Source organism: Xyrauchen texanus, chromosome 1, assembly GCF_025860055.1.
Source record: "Xyrauchen texanus isolate HMW12.3.18 chromosome 1, RBS_HiC_50CHRs, whole genome shotgun sequence".
In the NCBI taxonomy this organism is placed as follows: Eukaryota; Metazoa; Chordata; class Actinopteri; order Cypriniformes; family Catostomidae; genus Xyrauchen; species Xyrauchen texanus.
This window is the reverse complement of record NC_068276.1, coordinates 29,424,582-29,446,564: the sequence shown is the minus strand read 5'-3', so window position 1 is coordinate 29,446,564 and position 21,983 is coordinate 29,424,582. Positions and strand designations below refer to the sequence as shown.

The window sequence follows — 21,983 nt, the reverse complement described above, 5'->3', positions numbered from 1 at the left end:
ATGTAAGCTCTTTGTGAATGCAAATGTTATTCCTTTTCAACCTTTTTTGTTTTATTAACGCATATAGTTCAATACATTTTTTCCCAAAAGAAAAGCATAGTTTGTTGAATTTATCTTACATTGAAAACGTTATTTGTTACGTTTGTGAATAAAACAAAATCTAAGATTCACGTACGTGTTATGCGTGTTATTTTTAACATGCATTTTAAGTTACGAGTAATCGGGTACTCATTTTATGAGGTTTAGAGTACTTGACTACAAAACTATTTGAAAATGCCCATTCCTACTTTCTCACAAAACAACTCTAAAAGTCAGCATGCATTTGTCCAAGCCTCGGATTGTGGTTCCTGCATCTGGCCTCTAAATTACATCAGACAGAGCCTTTAGGCTCTGAGATCCCCCACCACAGTGCAGACCTCTGTGATAAAAGATCGAGTGTCATAATCTAAAATTTACTACTGTATGTAACAGTGTAGCAATACCTTTTAAATAGACATTTTTGTGACAAATAGATCTCTGGTAATTGGGGATTTTTCACAGTCTGAACTGTTTGGACCAGTGGTGCTCAACTGTTTTTGTTTCAGGACTCCAACTTCATAAAGTACAGTACCAAATATGATTATAATAAAAAGGTAAGCAAAAAATATCCTTGAAATGTATTCATATTAGGCCTACCAAGAACTGCAGAGGTCCAGTATAATCAGTAACATCGCAAGCTGTTGGAAAATTCCTGTCATTAACACATTACTGGAAAATTGTCAATTTTGTAAAACCAACAGCAGATGCAAATATCATTGCCTGTGCAAATCAAGGGGACACTTGTTGATGTGGCTTTATAATTTGTATTTAGTGCTGTTCTCTTTCCCTTCCATCCACAACCCTATCCAGACAGGCCTGCAACCCCACCAGTTGAGAACCACTGGGTCAGACAATAACAAGAAATTGTTTAGATTAGCGAATTAAACAATGTACTGAAAATTCAATTTAAACTGTTATCTCTGTTTTTTCCATAGCACCCCCCAACATGAAACAAAAAAAACAGGATAGTCTCCCTTGCTCCCTTTCTAAACATCATACACAACACACTTATATAACTTTAATAAAAGAGACAGCTTGCGATGAGGATTTGATTTAGTGTGTCTTTGGAGTATTCAGAGCCATGTTGCAGCCTGTGGCCCAAGAGGAGAGGGATGGTGAGGGGAGGGGGTGAGGACTCGAGACTAGACACACTCATGTGGAAAGGAGGATCTGGCCTGGAGGGGCTCAGCCGAACCTCACAGCCCCCTCTCGCTGTGGTTACTGAGAGAGCCTGTTTGTGTGTGTGTGTGTGTGTGTGTGTGTGGCCACGTCAAAGAGGGGTTGTCTGAGCCAATGAGATTCAGAATGCGAAATATGTGGGTGAAGTTAGCCATGCATAATCATGTACGAATGTGGCTGAAGAAAATGTCATACAATATTTATCTGCCTAGACATGCATGTCACATGATCATGGATGCGTTAAGCACTCATTTGATGTCGACATTATTATGTGTGTGTGAGAGTTAGTGTGCACTGTTCTACCAGTTGACAAACAATACACAAGTGTTTTAACACACACACACACACACACACACACACACACACACACACACACACACACACACACACACACACACACACGTTGGTCTACCTATCATTATAAGGACTTTCCATAGACATAATTCTTTTTTTACTGTACAAACTATAGATTCTATCCCCTAAACCTATCCCTCACAAAAAACATTTTCAATAAAACACTGTTTAATATGTTTTTTAAGGTATTTAAATTATGGGGACACTAGAAATGTCCTCATAAACCACATTTATAGAATAATACCCTTGTAACTAGATAGGTACATTTCCTGAAGAAAATGTGAGTGGTGCTTGCCGTGGCAAAACTCGTCAAATAGCATTTTCTAACTTGTTGCTAAGCACTAAAATAATGGTCATAGAATTTTTCATGTGTTAGCACTTCACTAGGGGATTCTAGCATGTGTTAGCATGATGTTAGCACGGTTTTAGCATATCTTATCACTTCGCTAGGTGATGTTAACATGTGTTAGCATGTTTTATCACTTCGCTAGGCGATGCTAGCATGTGTTAGCTTGATTCCAACACGTTTTTAGCATGTTTTAGCACTTCGCTAGGCGATGCTAGCATGTGTTATCATGATGCTAGCACGTTTTTAGCATGTTTTAGCACTTCGCTAGGCGATGCTAGCATGTTTTAGCATGATGCTAGCACATTTTTAGCATGTTTTAGCACTTCGCTAGGTGATGCTAGCATGTGTTAACATGATGCTAGCATGTTTTAGACTTCGCTAGGCAATGTTAGCATGTGTTAACATGATGCTAGCATGTTTTAGCATGTTTTAGACTTCGCTAGGCGATGCTAACATGTGTTAGCATGATGCTAGCACGTTTTTAGCACGTTTAAGCACTTTGCTAGGCGATGCTAGTATGTGTTAGCATGATGCTAGCACGTTTTTAGCATGTTTTAGCACTTTGCTAGGCGATGCCAACATGTGTTAGCATGATGCTAGCACAATTTTATCATGTTTTAGGGTGTGGCTATGAAGATTTTAGGTCATTACTTACTGGCTGCTTGATAATATAAATCCTCTGAGGGAGAGAGAGAGGGAGAGATGCAGGGCTGACAGGCCCTTTTTGTCTGTGTGTGTGAAAATGTCAGTTGGGATTTGAATTTCTGAACATTCCGCAATGTTAAGTCAATGGGACTTTTTTGGCTGCTTTTTCGTCCGCTGTGCGAACATCGTACACCCAATCGCTTAGAAAAGATATAGCACACCTCTCCTCAATGAGCCGCACGATTTGACACCTCACTCAGGGGTCTGTGACAAAAGCTGCGGGAGGAGTAGCGCGCCAAACTTTGTGTGGAATAAGAAGAAGAAGAAGAAGCAGAAGAATAAGTATGCACACACACCTAGCACAACTCTTAATCTGAAAATGACCTTTACATCCACAGAGAAACTAAAATTGTTTTATACATAGACAGTCACATTCACAAGTTAAGGAACGGTGAATGTGTCCTGTTGATCAGGTGATTGGAAAATGGGTACCGGCTACTCAGTGTATTTGGCTGAGCATCTCCTCTGCAGTGAAACTTGACTTTGCAGTTCCTGTCTCAGTTGTATCATTATATTAGGTTTGTCTACTAAGTTTGACTACTTGATAAGCGCTGTCCTTTCCATGAGCCATTGTCCATGAATAATCAATCTAGTATTGGTTTGAAGCCAGTTAAATGTCTCCACAGGTACAAAAGTAGCTGAAAAGCTTAGAGAGAGAGAGAAAAAAATAAAATCTTTTCCTAAACGAAATGCCTGTGATTCTGTGAAGGCAAAGGATTCCTTTGCTTACAAAACTCTGCCTGTTACTATAGCAAGACTAATCAGAGTTGAACCAGTGACCAGGAAGATAATTTTGAATGCTTGTTCTAGTAAAGCTTTCCAACAAGTCATGTTTGATAATCCATCTCTATTGCTGTTGCAAACTAGGCTTCCCGTTTCGGTGGAACTCATCCATGCAAGCATAGTGTTCGAAGATTAGTGTATATGTAGTTACATAATGTACTTACATAATGAGACAAATTGAAGCTAAATCAGCTTTTTAAGAAACCCTTGATAACTAATATTAAGACATTTTGAAACAGACAAATGGACATTCTCAAGGACAATGAAAATACTTTTTTTTCTCAAGTCAAGCAACATGCTGTTTGTTCTCCCTATGTTTCCCTTCCATCCTTCCTGCAATCCATCCTTTGTATTCATCATCTCATTTATTTTACAGACTCAGGTTCTTTCCAGCAGGGACAGCGATAGAATAGGATGATATATCTTTTGAAAACACACCACACATTCATTAGAACATAAAATACAAGTAGGCTTAAACATGTTCAATTATGATACACACTGCAGCATTCAGGCCAGTGTTAAGGGCATCTTCTGTCTATTACATTGGATGAATAATTAAAAGTTAGCCAGAGGATGAAAATAACGTTGTGTGCCTAGAACAAGAGCCATAAACGTTTCAGTCAGATGGCATTAGGATGCGTTTAACATCCTATTGCAATGGATGCAGCATAAAATTAAATAATGGATGCAGCATAAAATTTAATTGGTGGTTGGGGTAAGTATGATCAGAGATGATCAGAAAATAGGAAATACTAGGGCCCATCTACTTCAAAACAAGTACTGTGTGAGGAACTCCAAAGTGTCAGAAAGAAATACAGTCCAGTGCAGTGCAGTACAGTATGGGTGATACTGATTGTGTGAATGGCAAATTAAGAGGCTGAAATGGATTTTCTGACACTTGCTTCATGACATCATTATAAACCCACCTGCTCTGGCAATGTGAAATCATGTGATCATTTTGTGCAACATTCCACTGGGCCTAGGGTAACAATGAAAAGTAGTTCAGAATATTGATACTATACCGTTTATTTTTATATATCATACATACATATTCTATAACCTACAGTACATTAACCTACATCTAATATAATATAATATAATATAATATTTAAGCAATATTACACATATTACATGCTGTTGTTCATATATTCGCCTCCTACTGAAATATGCAATCTCTAGAAATGATCACTGAACAAATAAGTGAATGAAATCAAATGGAATCAAAATCCTTATTTGGAATATTTGGAAAGCAGCAAACACAGAGAAGTGGATTGATACCAATAGTGAAGCGTCCCAGTGCTGTTGGACTGTATATCAGCATTCTTGGAACGTCATTCATCCAGTCAAATTCTAGGACAGAAGTGTTGTATAATCAGAGACTATTTAGCAGAGCTGTGCCACTTCTATTAAAATGAATGGGATAAATTTGAATGCTCAACCATGAAGTTCTAGCACGCAACAGATGAAGAAAAGAAGTTCTGCCTTCCAAGTAAAAGAGCCAATCACCTTTTAGATACATGCATCGCCTGTCAATCATCTCAAGAACATGCATGCGCATTAGCTATACAAGCTGGGAAAACTGTGTTTTTTTAGCGTAATCTGAGGTAAAGAAGCACAATTTATAATACCAGCATGCTCAGATTTTATTGTTGATTTGAAATATGTTCTTTAATCGTAATTTTGACCAACCATTTTTGAGATTTCGGTGTTCCCCCTTTTCAATTAGATAGTTGCTGCACTGGCATTACTGCAAATAGCCTCCCGAGAGAATTCCAAAGATGGCCGACAGTGGACTTTGGACTAAAATGACTTTGATATAATGTAATGTAATGTAATATAATCTAAGTTTAGAGATGCCTAGCTAGGAAAGGTAAAAACCCCACTTTCACTCTTAAATGTGCTTTCCTCATCAACATAGAGGCTTAAAAATTAATCTCGTCATGGTGCATATGTGAGATGTATGACAGCACAAGATAAGCTTGCATAAGCAGGATGTGGCTAAGCTGAAGCCATTTCCCAATGAGGTGGTGATCACCTTCAGCTGCTGAGAGAGGAAACCATGGGGAGATGAAAAACGGGCAACTCAGTGTGATTAGTTGTGTGCTGTCTGTACAAACAATCAAGGTGGCATATGTGCCACTGTGAATTACCTTGTAATGTTAGCGAATGCTAATCCCTCAGCACATTCATGCCCTTTGCTCCCTTTATCAAATAATGTCGGCTGATATGAGCAGAGCGTGCTGTCAGAGAGACCACAGACAAGGCCATAGGGGAGAGGATACTATGCTTTTAGCAGCATCTTGAGTGGATTTAAATCCTACTAATGTCCTTTTGAAAGATAGATATATACCAGTGGTATTTATAAATTAACAGTCAGGAACTATACTTTGCACTTGGCTCAATTAAAAAAAAAAAACTATTAAAAAGCCCTGATTAATGTGTCAAAATACAAACTACACTGCCTGGCCAAAGAAATTATAAATAATAATTTTGTTTGGATTTAAGGCAGTGTTTTGATCTGGGGTTGCTTCAGTTGGTCATGTCTAGGCTAAGCAACATTATGTGGCAATACAATAAAGTCAGTTGAGTACCTGAATGTACTGAAAGGTCAGGTTATCCCATTAATGGATTTTTTTCTTCCCTGACGGCATGGGCATATTCCAGCATGACAATGCCAAGATTCATCGAATTGTGAGAGTGGTTCAGGGAGCATGATGAATCTTTTTCACACATGAATTGGCCACCACAGAGTCCTGACCTTAACCCCACTGAAAGTCTTTTGGATGTGATAGAGAAGACTTTACGGAGTGGTTTTGACTCTCCCGTAGTCAAAACAAGAGCTAGGCCAGAAATGTATGCAATTCTGGATGGAAATAAATGTTGTGACGTTGCATAATGTTGTCGAAACAATGCCATGACAAATGCATGCCTTACTCAATGCTAAAGGTGGTCCAATGAAATATTAGAATATGCTAATATTTTCTATGCCAGTGTAGTTCTGTAGGTGTGGTTATTAATTGACTTGGTTTGCTGAAGTCTGGCCCCCTTCTTACTGGGACTAACAGTCACCTTCCAAAAGAATTGCATTTGTATAACTGATTAGATAATAAGCACTTTTTCTTTTACTTTTATTTTGTAGTATAGTCACTTAACAGATTGCCCCCTTATTAGAATTAAGAAAGTCAGAATTATTTTACTAGTCAATTAATTTTATTTTAATTTATTTATTTTTGTCTTTTAAGACTTTATTGTGTACGATTATGTAGGTTTGTTGTCTGTGTAAGTTTTGTTCACTTATTGTCTGTTTGCTGATATTGCACATTGTATTGGTTCTGCGAGAAGCACCAAAGTAAGAATTTCATTGTACTTGGTACAGCTATAAAAGCTTTGAATTTCAGATACCTGTAATTATACTGAGTCTGGAGTCTGAAGTGTATTGACAAACTTAGCTAAAGTTTGTAGGCCCAGATGGACAGCTCCACTAATAACCCTGCTTACACACTTCGTGCCAGAAAAAGTAATTTTGAATGCCATTTTTTCCTCTCTCTTTTCAGTCCAGCTTCCCTTCCCTCGCAGTTTGTCCTTTGTCCAAAAACTGTACTGGTAGAGATTTGTGGGTGAGCTGCTCTGTCGGTATTTGCTTTGAATGACTTTTATGTGCTAATAACTCTTTTTAATGAAACATTGTAAAATTCTGCACATGGTGAAGGAAGCCTAATTTAAAGACTTTGAGATTTCTAGATAACTAACTGCTCTAGTCGAGCATTGTATTTCTCTATCTCTTCTTAGAGTTTAATCTGCACCAAGCATGGTACATCAGATATGAGATGAACAGAAACATTTGAAATTTCCATTCGGAAATATACATTTTGAATTCTGTCACAAATCAATTGGGGATACCCAGTTTACATTTAATATGGATTCATATATGCATGTTGAGTATCATCAGTATTAGGTATGTAATTGCTAAATGAATATTCTGGGTACAATACAAGCTCAATCGACAGCACTAGTGTCTTTAAAAAGAAAACATATGGGTTACACTTACAATGGAAGTGAATATGGCCAATCTGTAAAATATTAAATACTCTGTGTTTCAAAAGAATAGCCACAAGACATAAATAATATGCATGTTAACATAATTTTAGTGAGATTAAAACACTTACTAACCTTTACAGTGCAAAGTTATATAAAATTCTATAAAACTTTGTTGCATGACAAGTTGACAATGTAACACTTAAACATTAAAACGGCAATACAAATGACAATTTGAACAACTTTACAGCTCAAAAAATACACTGGTTTTAACAGAAGGATTAATGTACTGGTAAGTGCTTTTGTAAAATTATAAGCTTCTCATTTCTGCCTTTAAACTCTCTGTTTAAAAGCCCTGTTAACTTTCATTACAAGTGCCTCATTGTGACCTTGTATTTTGCCTATTTTTATTTCCTAAAGAATTATGTCAAAATTATTATTATAATTTTTTAATTCAACAACTTTATTCCACAAATGCTGTTGATTGAGCTAAACTTGCGTTAACTTGAGAACCAGGAATATTCCTTTAAGTAAATAGTCCTAAACTGAAAATGGATCCAAGTTAACAGATAAAGCCATATTGGCTTTAAGGTCATAGTAGCAACCCTCCTGGAGACTAAACACTTTATAAATAAAATAAAATAAAATGGCAAAGACATACATCTGATGTGTTCCATTCAACTCAAAAAGTCAGATTGTCCAACTTCCTGAAGGGAAAAGTGCAATGGAACGCCAGTTGAAGTCATCTTGGAAAGTCGTTTGGAAATTTTCAACTTCGATTTCTCTGAGATGCAGGTGCGTGACATCACAAACAAGTTGGCATACTAGGAAATATACAAAGTAAATGATAAACAATCACTGTTATTAAGTAATATCGATAAATTAATCAAAGTTCCTACATTACAAAATATTAAATCTTGTTTAACAAACGCCTGCAGAAACAGGTGCATAAAACATGGAATATTATACTCAGGGATGTAGCAAGGTCTTCTGGACCTCCTGACTGTATATTGCACTGGGCCAATTTCCTTTAAAAAATAAATACAGTTTTGAATATGTTGTGGAGCCCCCCTGCACCCGAGTGCCTCTAGAATCATTACCACTTTTCACCCCACTTGCTACAGCCATGATTATAATCCAACACCTGTAGCACAGATGCTAGTGTTGCAGCATAGTTTATCATTTGGGTTGCTAGAAGACATCTCTGATAACGGGAGCGTTGCAGTTTTGCTTCCTTACACGTCACCTTTCCAGCATCTGGCAATGGAATGTTTTTATGGTCGGAGATCAGAGAAATAAAGTAGGAATATCCCACATCCGACTTGAATGGAACGCAGCATAAACTCAGGACAGTTACAGGATGTTTGAATGACTCCTAAAGCCAGTCTGTGCCATATACGAGCTCAAGAAGTAAAACATTATGAGCTTTAGATTTGGGCAAACTTGAATTATAGACAAATATCAACGGGGACATTGTTCTGATGGCTCTTTTTGTATTTTACATGTTCCTTGCTACGGCCTAGTGACATCCGCTAACTTCCATCATGGCTAATGTGGTAGCTGAGCAAGTCAATATGCAATGTTTATTTACATAGGAATGTCATAGGAGGACATAAGGAAAGATCACAGGCTTTTTCAGCAGCTGGAGAAAATCTACTGAGTTTACCATAGCTCTCCAGATGAGAAAGAGTCACTCTATGCCAGCTGACCAGCACTGCCATCTAGAGTTGCTTTATACACATAACCTGATGCTGAGAATTTGTAAGACCCTAGGAGGCCTCTCTCTTGTCAGAACCAGTAATTGCATGGTATATTGCCTGTCACAAGCCGTACATTTAGCACTGATAGTGATATAAGTCTTAGTAATGAGTCTTTTCAAAGCCTGGACGGTTTTGGTCTATCACCAGGAGCATTAAGGTAATAACAAATCCTGGCAGGCTACTCTTTCTCTCTCCTGACTATCCAAAGCCTGCAATGAGCACCATAGATCTCCTCCAACAGGAGACTGCGGCCTATAGGTGTTACAGTGAGATCAGCATTCAGTGCCATCAATATACTTTCATGTACACCCCCCCATGAAGGTTTGATGTGCACAAAATGTATACAATAAGTCTTGAAAAGAACTTGTAATAAGGTAATAAGTACTTCTGCTTAAGTAATGAATACAATTAGGGCCACCTTAGAAAAGATTCCTGTTGATAAGTTTTCACGACTCGAGAGATGAGCTCCAGGTCTGCTGCTAATTTCCTTTCTTCTCCCCTCCAGTTGAGCATCAAGAGTCTGATAAGATGGAAATTAGAAGTAGAAAAAAGTGAAGAATCAGCTGCTCTTTATTAGGAATCCCTCCCTTTCCCTGCTGGCAGTGTCTGGTGGTTCCACACGCCCTTGACTCCTCCTGTTTGACTGGCGGACCGGTTTTCCACTGCACTGTTTTCCTTTTAGGGAACAGAAAATTCTCAAGCTGATGTTTGTTCTCACACTGAATAACCCACATACATTTGTAGACACGTTCTCCTCACTCTAACTCCTCGTTAGATACGACTGTACATATTAATTGGATTACTAATCCTGTCAAGTATAGCAGGGCAGGGTAGGAGATACTTCATGCATTACAAAAAGTATTTGGACACCATGAAAAATCTATTTTTGGAAATAAAGCATTGTGGAACTACTGTTCATTGTGGGTAACAGCCAGAATTTTGTGAGGTTAAAACCTTAAAACTGTCAATGAGCAATGCCATCTTAATGAAAAGTGTCAGGACCTTGGATTTGAGTTCTATTAGAATAAAGAGCACAATGCTTGGCATGCTCTCCTCCAAACACAACACATGCAACTCATCAACTCAACAGGAAAGGTTTAAAAAAGAACAAGCACTCCCATCTTTAAAGCGAATCAGTTTATATAGTTTGGTTTACAAACATTTCTGTATACAGTATTTAATTTTCTCCCAGTACAAACTAATGTGTGACTCATTCAGTGAGAATGTACAACTAGATGTATTTACAGCGCAAGCAATCATACCGGCAAAATACACAAAAACACGACCACATGTACTACTCCCTACTGGCAGCCACTACAGTTGAAGAGGTAGCTTCCATGGTTAGATGATGCATCCCATTTTTGGATTAGATTGTGTCCTACAAAAATAACTTACAACATACCAACACTACATCTCTCGCAGTCACACAAGTACACAGGCATACAAAACAATACAAATACACATAATCACACACATACGTACATGCATAGACACATAATGATTTGGAATTATGTCGGCTCTTATAGCTACGACCTGCAAGCCTTCTTTAAATTTGTCAAGTTGATGCCAGAGCTTATATAACTGGCATTCATTTGAAACATAAAAGAAGTCCAAAGGAACATGTTGACATTCCATATCATAGGCAAACAAATGCACATTCAACATTTCATTTCCCTTGAATGCCTGAAAATACATGGACAAATGTGTACAATGGAATCATTATGGTTAAATGTTCTACATGTCTGAACTCAAAAACGCACTTCGGTCCTCTTCTCCACCACACCTGACATAGCTTAGTGTCACCTTCAACATAAAAGAGTACAGCTGATCAAAAATTAAAAGTATAGAGAAAATCTGCTTTTCTTAAGGGTTCACCCAAAAATAAAAAATTATCTTATCGTTTACGCACCCTCATGTCATCCCAGATGTGTATGACATTCTTTCTTTTGCAGAACATAAATTAAGATTTTTAGAAGAATATTTCAGTTCTATAGGTACACTTCAAAGCTCCAAAATCCAGATAAGAGCAACATAAAAGTACTACAGACCACATCTTCTAAAATTATATGATAGAAGTGGGTGTGAAACAGAGCAACATTTAAGTCCTTTTTCCTTCACTTTCACTTTCTCCTCCTCCTGCTGCTTTTGGTGATTTACATTCTTCGTGCATATCACCCCCTACTGTGCAGGGAGAAGAATTTATGATAAAAATTACTTAAATATTGAGTTGTTTCTCACCCATACATATTATATCGTATCTGAACATATGGATTTAACCACTGGAGTAGTATGGATTACTTTAATGCTCCTTTATGTTGATTTTGGAGCTTAAAGATTTTGGCACCCATTCACTTGCATTGTTTGGACCTACAGAGCTAAAATGTTCTTTTAAAAATCTTCATTTGTGTTCTGCAGAAGGAGGAAAGTCATACACATCTGGGATGCCAGGAGGGCGAGTGAATCATGAGAATTTTCATTTTTGGGTGAACTATCACTTTAAGGGCAGCTTTAGAATATTGCAGACCTTGGTACAAAGCATTATAAATGTCAGCTCTTGTTTATATTATCTCGACTGACCCTAGATGACTGACCTGATCTGAAAAGAAAAGCTTCTTTATTTTTCTCTACCCAGTGTACAAAATACATTTGGAAATGATCTTGTCTGTCTTTTCTGGAAAAATAGTAAAATAAAGGTGTGTAATTTGCCATTCATTCATTCATTCATCAAAGCAGTATGTCTTAAAATAAATTAGTAGAAATGTACTAGTGATTAAGGAAGAACTCTGGTCAAGACATCCATTGTCATTGTAAAATATAAATAAAATGTTATTACTTTCCATAACACTTGACAGAAGTGTATTGGCATAGCATGGCTGGCTTACTCTGGCAACTGAGGGAGAGGGCTGTGATTTTAGGATCACTTTCAGAAAAATAAAAGGATTGAAAGGTTTTCAAAAAAGGAACAAGACACTGTGAACAGAATTGTACTGTTTCTACATTACATTCTCATTGGCTTACTGGAACTCCAGTATAAGTAAAACGTAGCTACATAAAACGGAATCCTCTGCCACTGTCAGGCTTTATGATGCACGTGACGAGGAAAAAGAAAAAAAAAAAGACATTACTAAAAACACTGAAGCCTAACAAACATGTATCTAACAAATGTGTAAAATGGCACATATATCCCTGCTTTAAAATTAAAAGGACAGATGTTAAAGGAGAACAGGGGGAAAAATATTTTTCTAAAAATAAACAAGTTATATTCTCTACCAAACTGAAAGGCAGGCAATGGGAGAAAAGCTCACTATGTCCATCAACTGTCAATCAGCCCTGGGTGACAACGCAATTGAACATGGCTGAGGGGGTCAGGAAACAAAGAAAATAAGAGTTGTTTGCTGACAACCTTTGGCTCAGAGTCTGTCAGATTCCCTTTTCATGGATAAAGGATTCAGTCTATCTTAACACCATTTTATACACTCACACCTGCACATAAATGTGCAGAAACACAAACCCAAGTGTGAAAAGAGAAAGTGCTTCCGTCTGTTTGTGTCTCCATGGCTGCAGCCACGTCTAGAGCCTCTCCCTGTTCTCTATCCTTGCTGAGCAGGAATACTCCACACCCGGGAGGACTCTGTGAGGAAGTGAGTGTTTGGGGCTGTGAGCTCAGTCTGTCATGCGGGGGATGTTGTAAGAGTAGTGTACTAAAGGGAAGCCGCGGCTCTGACAGAAACAGGCTCGCCCGCACGCTTGCACCTGCTCCGAACTGTCCGACACAAACGAATCGCCCTCGTCTCCATATTCTGACTGGACAGAAAGTGTCCCGGTGTCTGGCCAGTACCCCTCTGAGTTCAGGCACTGGGGTGAGTTTGCCAACAGGATAGGACAGCTGTGGGACTTCACTAAATGTCTACAGGCTGAGGAAGCGGAAGAAGAGGAGGAAGATGATGTCCTGATGTGAAGGGCAGCGTTACAGTGTTCACATATTCCCTGGGTGTTGCCGTGGAGCTTTGTGTACATTCCACAGTCGTAACCAAGCTCACTGGACAAGCCTTCGCCGTCATCAGACACCGTTGAGCCCCCTGCTACCGTCCCTTTGGTAATCGCTTTACCAACTCGCCCACTGCAACCTCCACCCCTTCCCCACCCCCTAAGGCGGAGCCAGTCATATCGAAAGGAGGGACTGAAGCAGACATACAGCACTGGGTTCAAGCAGGCAGAAAGAGGAAAGAATATGAGCGTGACTGATTTGGCCATCTCCGGCCCACCCACTGCATTACTGGTCCCAGCCAACAGGGGAGCAAAGGAGAAAGCGGCCACTGGGCAGAAGAAGATACAGTTGGTGAATATGAGCCAGGCGATATGGCGCACAGACCCAGCCTGCTCAGGGTCAGCCAGCTGGGCCCGACCTAGCCTGCAGTATAGCCGCGTATAGACCACTGCGCTCAGCAGGTAAGCCAGTGTATTCATCAGCACCAGCGCCACTGTGAAGCCCAGCCCTGGCCCAGGACCTCCAGAGAAGGGCAGGCAAAGAGGGGAGCCCATAGCTGATCCATGATAAAGACTGAGGCAGGCCGCTGCAACAGCTACTAATCCAAGCAGCAGCGCTGTAATACCGATCCTCCTTCGTCCTTCCCTTCTTTCGCCACTGGACCTCAGAGCTCCGGCTTTTCCCATGAGAGCCCTTACAGCCAAGCAACGCTCCAACGCAGCTAATGCCAGCAGCAGCACAGCCCACTCTGAGGAGAACACAGCAAGGAAGCTCAACAACTGACACCCGGCGCCTGTTTCCCACCACACGCCGTACTCTGCAAATGAGCCCCAGGTGGCAGCATCCAGGAGCGTCAGTGCTGCCACGTAAACCCCTGTGAGCAGGTTGGCGGAGGCCAGGAGGGCCACAAGGAGGCGGGTTGAGGAGAGAGGGGATGTGCGTGGGGAGGTGGTGGCTGCAAGGACCAAGCAGTTGAAGAGCAGAGCAACCAGGCAGATAAACCACACGGTCAATCTTATCATCCAGCTACCCAACAAGTGCTCACAGGGTTTAAATGCCCCTGAAAGAGACCACACACAGAGACAAATCAAACCAAAGTATGAGAAGCATATTAGAGGCTAACATAGGTGGCAACAATTATATAAGTAATTTAGAATTAATCATATAAGGAAGCCAGGGCTAGATGTCGCACCTTTTGCTCCAGCGAATCTTTCTCAGCCTAGGTCTATTTTTGGAAGTTTATTTCCACATAGGCACAAACCATAAAGTCTTGGTACAAAAAAGCTATTGAACATTTTCACAGTTATTGCCCAGAAAAAAAGTAAAGAGAAGAAAAAAGTAAAAGATAAAGTTCATTTAACACATGTTGCCCTTTTGGAATGACACTCCCTAATAGAGGGGCTTCTTAGCCCATATATTATAGTGTAAAAAGTTGTCAAAATGGAACTGGCAATTAAAATCCTTGCTATTATAATTGGTTAGTAAGTAAATAAATAATTATGAAACAAAACACTTAAAAAATGACTTGTATTTTAAACAATTAACATACAGAAATATCAAACCATTGTAGAAATTGTAGAAATTTCTAATATTTAAAGCACATGTTACAAATTGCCCCAATAAAATGTGACAACTTGCACCAACCAAAGATTTATGAAAAATAGTCTACCCTAATCCTGACAACACACTCCTGCTGTTAAAGTTTTGGTTAAAATCTACCATCAGATGCCTTAATGTAGTGTGCTTTTATTGTGTTCACTTGTTTACCAAACAACTATAGCAAATAAGATATTGTAAGTTAAGTTCAGCAGATACAATATCTAAAAATAAAAAATAATCTCATTTAAGGGGGGTTTAAACTAGGTGTTTGAAACCACCATACAAAACCACTGCTAGAGAAAATATGCATTTGTGCAATGTTTTACTCAAATGGACCTTTGATTCAAAAACTTATAGTTACTTGGATACAGCCATTGAGACAATGTTCCTATGTGACAACTAGCCCCAGTTTTCTCTTCATGTTATGTATCACATTACCACAAGTTCTATGGCTGTAGCTAAAAGAGACTGAGAGAATAAGACTGTATTTACCAGGTGAAGGTGAGCAGTGCATGACCAGAGGTGTCCTTTCCATGTCCTCCTCACCACCTAACACATATAATTATATGCACGTCAACAATGAGAAACATTACACACTAACAAAGCCAACCCACCTCAACCAATTACAACTTACATACATCCAAAAACACTATAAAAGCCCCAGCACACTCACAGAGAATTTATTTTGTTCTTTGTTCAGAGGTAAAAAGAAGTTAGAAACAACTGGGTAACAACGTACAATGAACATTCAGACACCGGCCACACCGCAGGGGGAGGTGTTTAGAGGAACATTTAAATATGAGGACACACAAGACTTCATAATACATCAAATAATATGACATTAAAATGTGTTATCAATGACATCAAGCCTCATTCTAGGAGTAGAATTGACATAAGATCAGTAAAAGAAGCTGTTTTAACTACTCAATAATGATATGAAGTAATATATATGGCGTAAATAATGTGTAATTTGTCTCATTTACATTCAGAATTCATGAAGCTGATGCGCTACACGCTATACACACCCATAATATGTACAAATTACACTTTGCTATTGTAATTTATGATAACATTGATACTACTGCAAAGATGGGTGTATAAATGTGTTAAATGGTCAGAATACAGACAAACTGAATGACGATAAGCACATCTTACTTGGGCAGATGTGTGAATTGCTTTTGGCTGCAGACGGCACATGAGTGAAGCATCATATCATACAGTAGAGTGAAACGGGCACTTCAAGAGTATTTGAATAGATTTGATTCCTTATGTAGACTAATTAAACAAAACATTGCAAATTAAACAATTTATTGTAGAGATTAAGGTGAATTTGCACCAGCTAGCTAATAACACACACCAGTGTGTTCATGTTGAATGATCTTAACTGACTGAATGGAATAAGCTGTCAGTCTCAAAGTAAGTGGAGCTTCAGATCACACACCTACAGATGACTTCGACCAATGGCAGTAAGAAGGTGTTTAGCAGTTTTCCTTAAAGTTTGCCCTGACGAGCTGTTACGAACCACTGAAACAAACTCAACACCTTTTTGGACAGATTTTGTTCTAAATGACATCACACATGTTCGTTCTTTGATTTCGTAGGAAGTATGCAGGGGCCTTAAGCAGTGTGTCGGCTAATAAAGCGTGTAGAACTGCGTGAAGTCATACCAAATGCACTTCTCCTCTCGTCTTCATCAGCTGGGCTAACTGCACTGTCACAAGCCATAAAAGCACAACACTGATAAGCATAGGGAACCGTTATAGACCTGCAGGGACAAAGACAGAGAGAAGAGTGAAACAAGAATCATCATACTTGTTGGGTAGCCCTAAAGAGGCACTTAATTATCAGGGTTTTCAATCTGAGAAAATCTCAAGGTCTCCATAATTTCTTGAGTACACTGTGTGTGAGATTACCGAATACAAGTGATGGGCAAGTCACGCCATTACTCATACAAACTCAACTGGGACACAGGAACAACCTTAATGACCTGTCATCAGTCACGGCTCATGAGTAGGGCTGTGAAGAGCTCTAACCTGAGTTTAGGCAGACTCTTAGCCATCAGGCTGTTCCTTAGCTCCACGTTTCCAGTCAGCTTGAGCTGGTTCAGTGCACTAAGTCCTGCAGTGGGAACGCTGACTAGGGAGTTCAGGCTCAGATCCCTAATGGGATGATGGAAAAAAAGCAATTATATGCATATGCACACACATGCAAGCCCTGTATGGCTATTTTGTCTAATCAGAGGTGCTCTTGTAAATAAACTGCATCAAAATAAACTATATGTCTTTAAATTCATTAAAAAGCTGAGCAAATAATATATGCAACAATGTGTGACTTGCGAGAATTACTTTCCCATTATAATTCATAACTAATGCACACACGCACAATAAAAGAAAAAAATATTTGGTTGAATCTGTCAGATAATCTACTGAAATACTATGTTAGTTTATAAATCTGAATGCTAATGAGAGCAGATTAGCTGGTTTGTACACTGAGTGAACACTCACAGGTTGGTGAGAGCGCTGAGAGAAAGGAAGGCATCTCTGTGGATGAACTTGATCTGATTTCTGCTCAGGTCTCTATAGAGGGGTAAGAAAACACAGATATACACAGGTTAAACATATACTGATGTCTCTGGTAAAAGAATGAGAATTCAGACCATGTCTCATGCGAGACTGTATACTGTGTGTAGCACTGGCATGTAATGATAAGAACTGGATTACAAGTTAAAAAAAAATAATAATAAAGTAATATGCCACATGAGGCTCTAAGTTACAGAGCTTTCACCAATTATCCCATTTACATGCACATCAATGCACTGATAAATCCCCAAAATCAGCTTATTGAAAAAATAAAGACAAAGCAAGAAAACGGCGTTTAGTCCAGTACATTGGATAAGCCGTACGAGCACTAGTAAAGGTGTTTATATGCGATGCAATATCAGGGTAATGGGCAAAAATATATCCGTGTCAATCAGTTTATTCTTATGACACTGATAAAGGAAAGCCAGTTAATGCATTTACATGACCATACACATTGTCGGCTTATAGCATAATCGGTGTAAGAACATGCATGTAAACATAATCATTGAGGGGTGTTGTTCGGCACAACGTGAAGCACCTTTAACAATGGTAAAATCACAGCTTCAAGTGGCATATTGCTTTTAAAAGATGGAAACAACAGCAATGATAATAAACACCAATGTTAAAAGTTTTTATTACACTTACTCTAAATAATAATTACAATAAACACTTGTTCTTTCAAGTAATATACAGTAAAGGTAGGCTGTTTAATATTGCCACAAATATGGAATTCAGCTGATGTGCATTTATCGACTATATTACAACGGCATTAAATGTGGCTCATCTAATCCGATTTTTAAACTATCTGTTTTATAACAATTAATTTGGATACATTTTAAGTTTAAAGGCCATTTTTTTTTATCTATACTTTTGCATCGAACCTACGGCATAGGCTACACATAGCTTAAAAAATTTAACCGTGTCGCGTCGACACAAACCACAACAGCAGTGACCGGTCCACTTTAACCAGAGACCACCCCCAGGATGATAAAGATATCTGAGGTAGTAAAGAATCATATTTCATACGTTATGGAAACTGAATACCTCTAATTTGACAGAAAATTAAAAAGCACCCGGTATGAGTTTGTTATATTGCCTATATGCATTTTAAAGTCTTTAAAACGACACCAATTTTGTGTTATTTAGGCGAGTAGTTATTCATTATTTGACTATTTCTATTTCAGCAAGGAACGTCAAAAGAATGCCAACATTTTTATGCATTATTATTTATGTGACTCAAGAGCAAGCATACAGTAGTTTCCTCATTTATTTTCTCCCTGCAATGCAGGTAACGTACATAATAAATTATACATACCTAAATTTCAACATGTTTATATACTTTGAACCCATTGTTGATGCTACAATAATTCAATAAATACTTTTGATTCCAGAAATGACATTGCTTTTGTTTATTTATGAAACATATCATTAGTATTTTGGCTGTGTACTCACAGATTAATGCAGACTCACCAACACAGAACTATAAATACAAACCAATGCGTTGGCCACTATGTGGTGCCTATGAAATAGGTTCGATGTAGAAGCATAAATCATCCTTAAGGATACAGTTTAAGGATCTGTGATTTAAATTAATTTTGATTGGTCAATCATGGCATTCTGGTGGCCAGCTGATACCACACTAAACAATTGCCTAGAAATGGTGGGTTTATGATGGCCTCAGTTCATTTTGAAGTGCTTATATAATGCACTGTCGCACTGGAAAATAAGACTCTTATCAAAGAGTAAAATAAGAATCATATTAAAACTTTTTTTTTAGGATTGCCATTTTTATTTTTGCTCAAAATTCCCTCCTTCAGATTTTTTAGAATTTAAAATAAATGATCGTGATCAGATGATGTGATAATCGTGACAGGCCTTGTGTTGTTCATTTACAATTTTATTGTTGGTGTACCATTTTAACCATACCAAAGTTTTATTTGTGTGTTCCACTGTGTGAGGTGAAAAAACCTTAATAATTAAGGGTCACCCACTGAACTCGTATTAGCCACATCAAGGGTTTTATTGTACCTCTTAAATGTACTGTGCTTTTGTATTTAATATGCTAACTCCATATTCAGTTGGTATGCACTAAATTGATTACAGACAAATGCTCTTATATTGTCATTGACACAAATTATACTTTGATTACTTGTGAGTTTTCCCTGTAAATTTTTGTGAAAAGCCGCATCAAATTTGGAAATTTTGTACCGCAATAATCAGGAAAAAGTGCTGCGAAATCCTGGTGGGACAAATGTTTGTATAATAACTTATGCTGTTTAAATTATCAATGTTCCAGGTAAACTTTGCTGTACAAGTCTCTTGAAGCACCATGTGGTCTTTTCTTCACACATAATAAAATAATTTCTATGTTATATACAGATGCAAGGAAATGTATGGCAGAAGAGGTATGGTACGGTACGTTGGATACATTATAAATAGACTAAGCTGTGTATTGCACATAATTATTGCTCAATGGGGCAGTGTTAACTGTTCATGAGATGGATAGCCTGAGGGGAAAAAACTAGAACAGGTACTTGGAAGCACATGTAAAACAACCAGTCCTCAGCAAGCGGTCACAATGTTAAACTGCCAAATAAATGCTTAAAAATGCAACAAATCCTTAAAGTGAAAGGTAGAGATCTGTAAAATTTGAAACAGTACAATGTTACTTTAAATGGTAAAATACAATTGTACAACAAAGGGTTAAGATGGACAATTATTCAATTTTGTCAAAGAAAAAAATATATATAGAATGTATTTTATCATTTAGCTCCTTTACTGAACACCATTTTAAGATAATTCAAGACTTTACACTCAGAGATGACACAAATGCCAGTAAGATGTAAGTTATTAAGTAAATAAATGTAAATGTAAGTCTTATCTCAAGAATCAGTGAAATGTGATAAGAATAGTCAGCCAGTCATTATCGCAATGAGTGATACAAGATACCTTTTACTGTGATAATAACCGGCTAACTACAGTATGCCTTACTTATGGTTGAGAGTGAATGTGATACTTACAGCACTCTAAGGCTGGTCATGCCCTGGAAAGTGCCTCTGTCTATCTGCTGAATTTGGTTATGCTGTAGACTTCTGCAAGAACCCATAATAAAAAATAAAAAAAACATACATTCACACTCGCACTGACAATACATCCATACTTACGTTAGAGAGTATATTAATTTATATGTTTGAACTAAATTGCATGTAAACATTAAAAAATAGGCCACAATAATGGAACTTACATGTCCTGCAGTCTAGCACAGCCCTGAAAGGACAGCAGGTCTTCGATTTCATTGTAGGACAGATCTCTGTCAGAATATACAGACAAGCATGCTAAACAACAGAGCTGCTTGTGAGGAATGGAAATGTTTTGATGAAGTTTAGACAGGAACTAATGTGTGATGTGTTCAAGCACTCAGGCAGTGAGCAGGCTTGTGTCTGCCTCACTCTCCTCCGGGAGGTCATTAGACATCACTTTTAAAACGTCCCCCTGCAGCTGTGCCCCTGACAGGCCACTGTGCACGGGCCTGTGAGGTGGATGACGCTTGACTGACGCACACTGTTTGTGTGATGGTGTGTGTCTGTGTGTTTGAAGCTGAGATGGAGGGAAGCGTTTGGTTATGACTGACATACCGAGCGGACCATATGTTAATAGCTTGATTGACAGCAGGGGCTTAAAGGCTTTTCAGTGACTCTGTGTGTGTTCTGACTGACGGCTAACCTTTGTGTGTTAAGGGGCTTGTGACTGATGTTTAATTACCGAGTGCCAGAGGCTGTAACTGGCACATCATTGGGCGCTCATAGACATCTGATTGGCATGTGTTAGGAACTGTTATGAGTGGTATGTCACTGCTTAAAAAGGTGACTGTGTGTGTGTGTGTGTGTCTGAGCACACACGTGTGTAACTGAACAGTGAGGTGAGTTTGTGTGTCAAGCTCTGGTGTGACTTACAGTGTACACAGCACAGTCAAGTTCTCACATAAGTTTGCTGGTATGCTTTGGATTTTAGTCCCTGTTAAAGTCCTAGAAAACATAAAAGACACAAAAAGTATAAATTGAGAAGTATTTTGTACAGTAGCCCACCCTTGTACAGTGCTTTATTAAATGACTGGCCTGTTATTTATAGTAGAGATGCACCGATCGACCGGCCAGGGACCGGAATTAGACCGGTAACCGGCCGGTCAGCCTCACGTCTTACCGATTCCAAGCCGGTCCGTTTTGTTACCAGCGGCGCAGGCAATAACGTCACAGCTGCATGTAAACATGTCATTGGCGTGGGAGATCTTCACTGTGAGTGAAGAATACATAAAGTTCGAAAGGCCAAAGTAAACCGCGGGGGAACCACCACAATAACTTTCGGATCAACAAACCTAATTAGATATTTAAAACACCATCACCCAGCTGAAAATGCCCATTTTAAAAAAGAAGCTAAAAAGTGAAAGCGGCTAAAGCTAGCCAGAGCTCTGAGCCAGCCACAAGTCAGCAGCCTCTCCTATCATCCCTCGGAATGAGCAGCGAAAAGACCAAAGCAATTACGAGGGAAATTATGGAATTCATGGCCCTGGATGACCA

At 38.7% G+C, this 21,983-nt stretch overlaps 1 protein-coding gene across 2 annotated transcripts in view; it reads right to left on the bottom strand.

Annotated features, from left to right (window-relative positions):
- Positions 1 to 8,044: 8,044 nt before the first annotated feature.
- Positions 8,045 to 21,983, bottom strand: part of LOC127646732 (leucine-rich repeat-containing G-protein coupled receptor 4) — a 104,635-nt gene continuing 90,696 nt past the window's right edge. Inside the window, exons 12-20 of one of the 2 annotated variants that reach the window (XR_007970951.1) lie at positions 21,363 to 21,434; positions 20,654 to 20,719; positions 20,430 to 20,501; positions 17,335 to 17,406; positions 16,864 to 16,989; positions 16,498 to 16,595; positions 15,323 to 15,379; positions 9,662 to 9,763; positions 8,045 to 8,307 (exon numbers count right to left, since the gene is read on the bottom strand). Coding sequence is in view for 1 of the 2 variants with exons in the window: in XM_052130585.1 (XP_051986545.1) it covers positions 12,907 to 14,291; positions 15,323 to 15,379; positions 16,498 to 16,595; positions 16,864 to 16,989; positions 17,335 to 17,406; positions 20,430 to 20,501; positions 20,654 to 20,719; positions 21,363 to 21,434 (1,948 nt within the window). In the remaining variant the exon portion in view is untranslated. Of the gene's footprint in view, positions 8,308 to 9,661; positions 9,764 to 10,282; positions 14,292 to 15,322; positions 15,380 to 16,497; positions 16,596 to 16,863; positions 16,990 to 17,334; positions 17,407 to 20,429; positions 20,502 to 20,653; positions 20,720 to 21,362; positions 21,435 to 21,983 lie in introns of those variants that run through there. The other variant, XM_052130585.1, reaches the window with a different exon arrangement.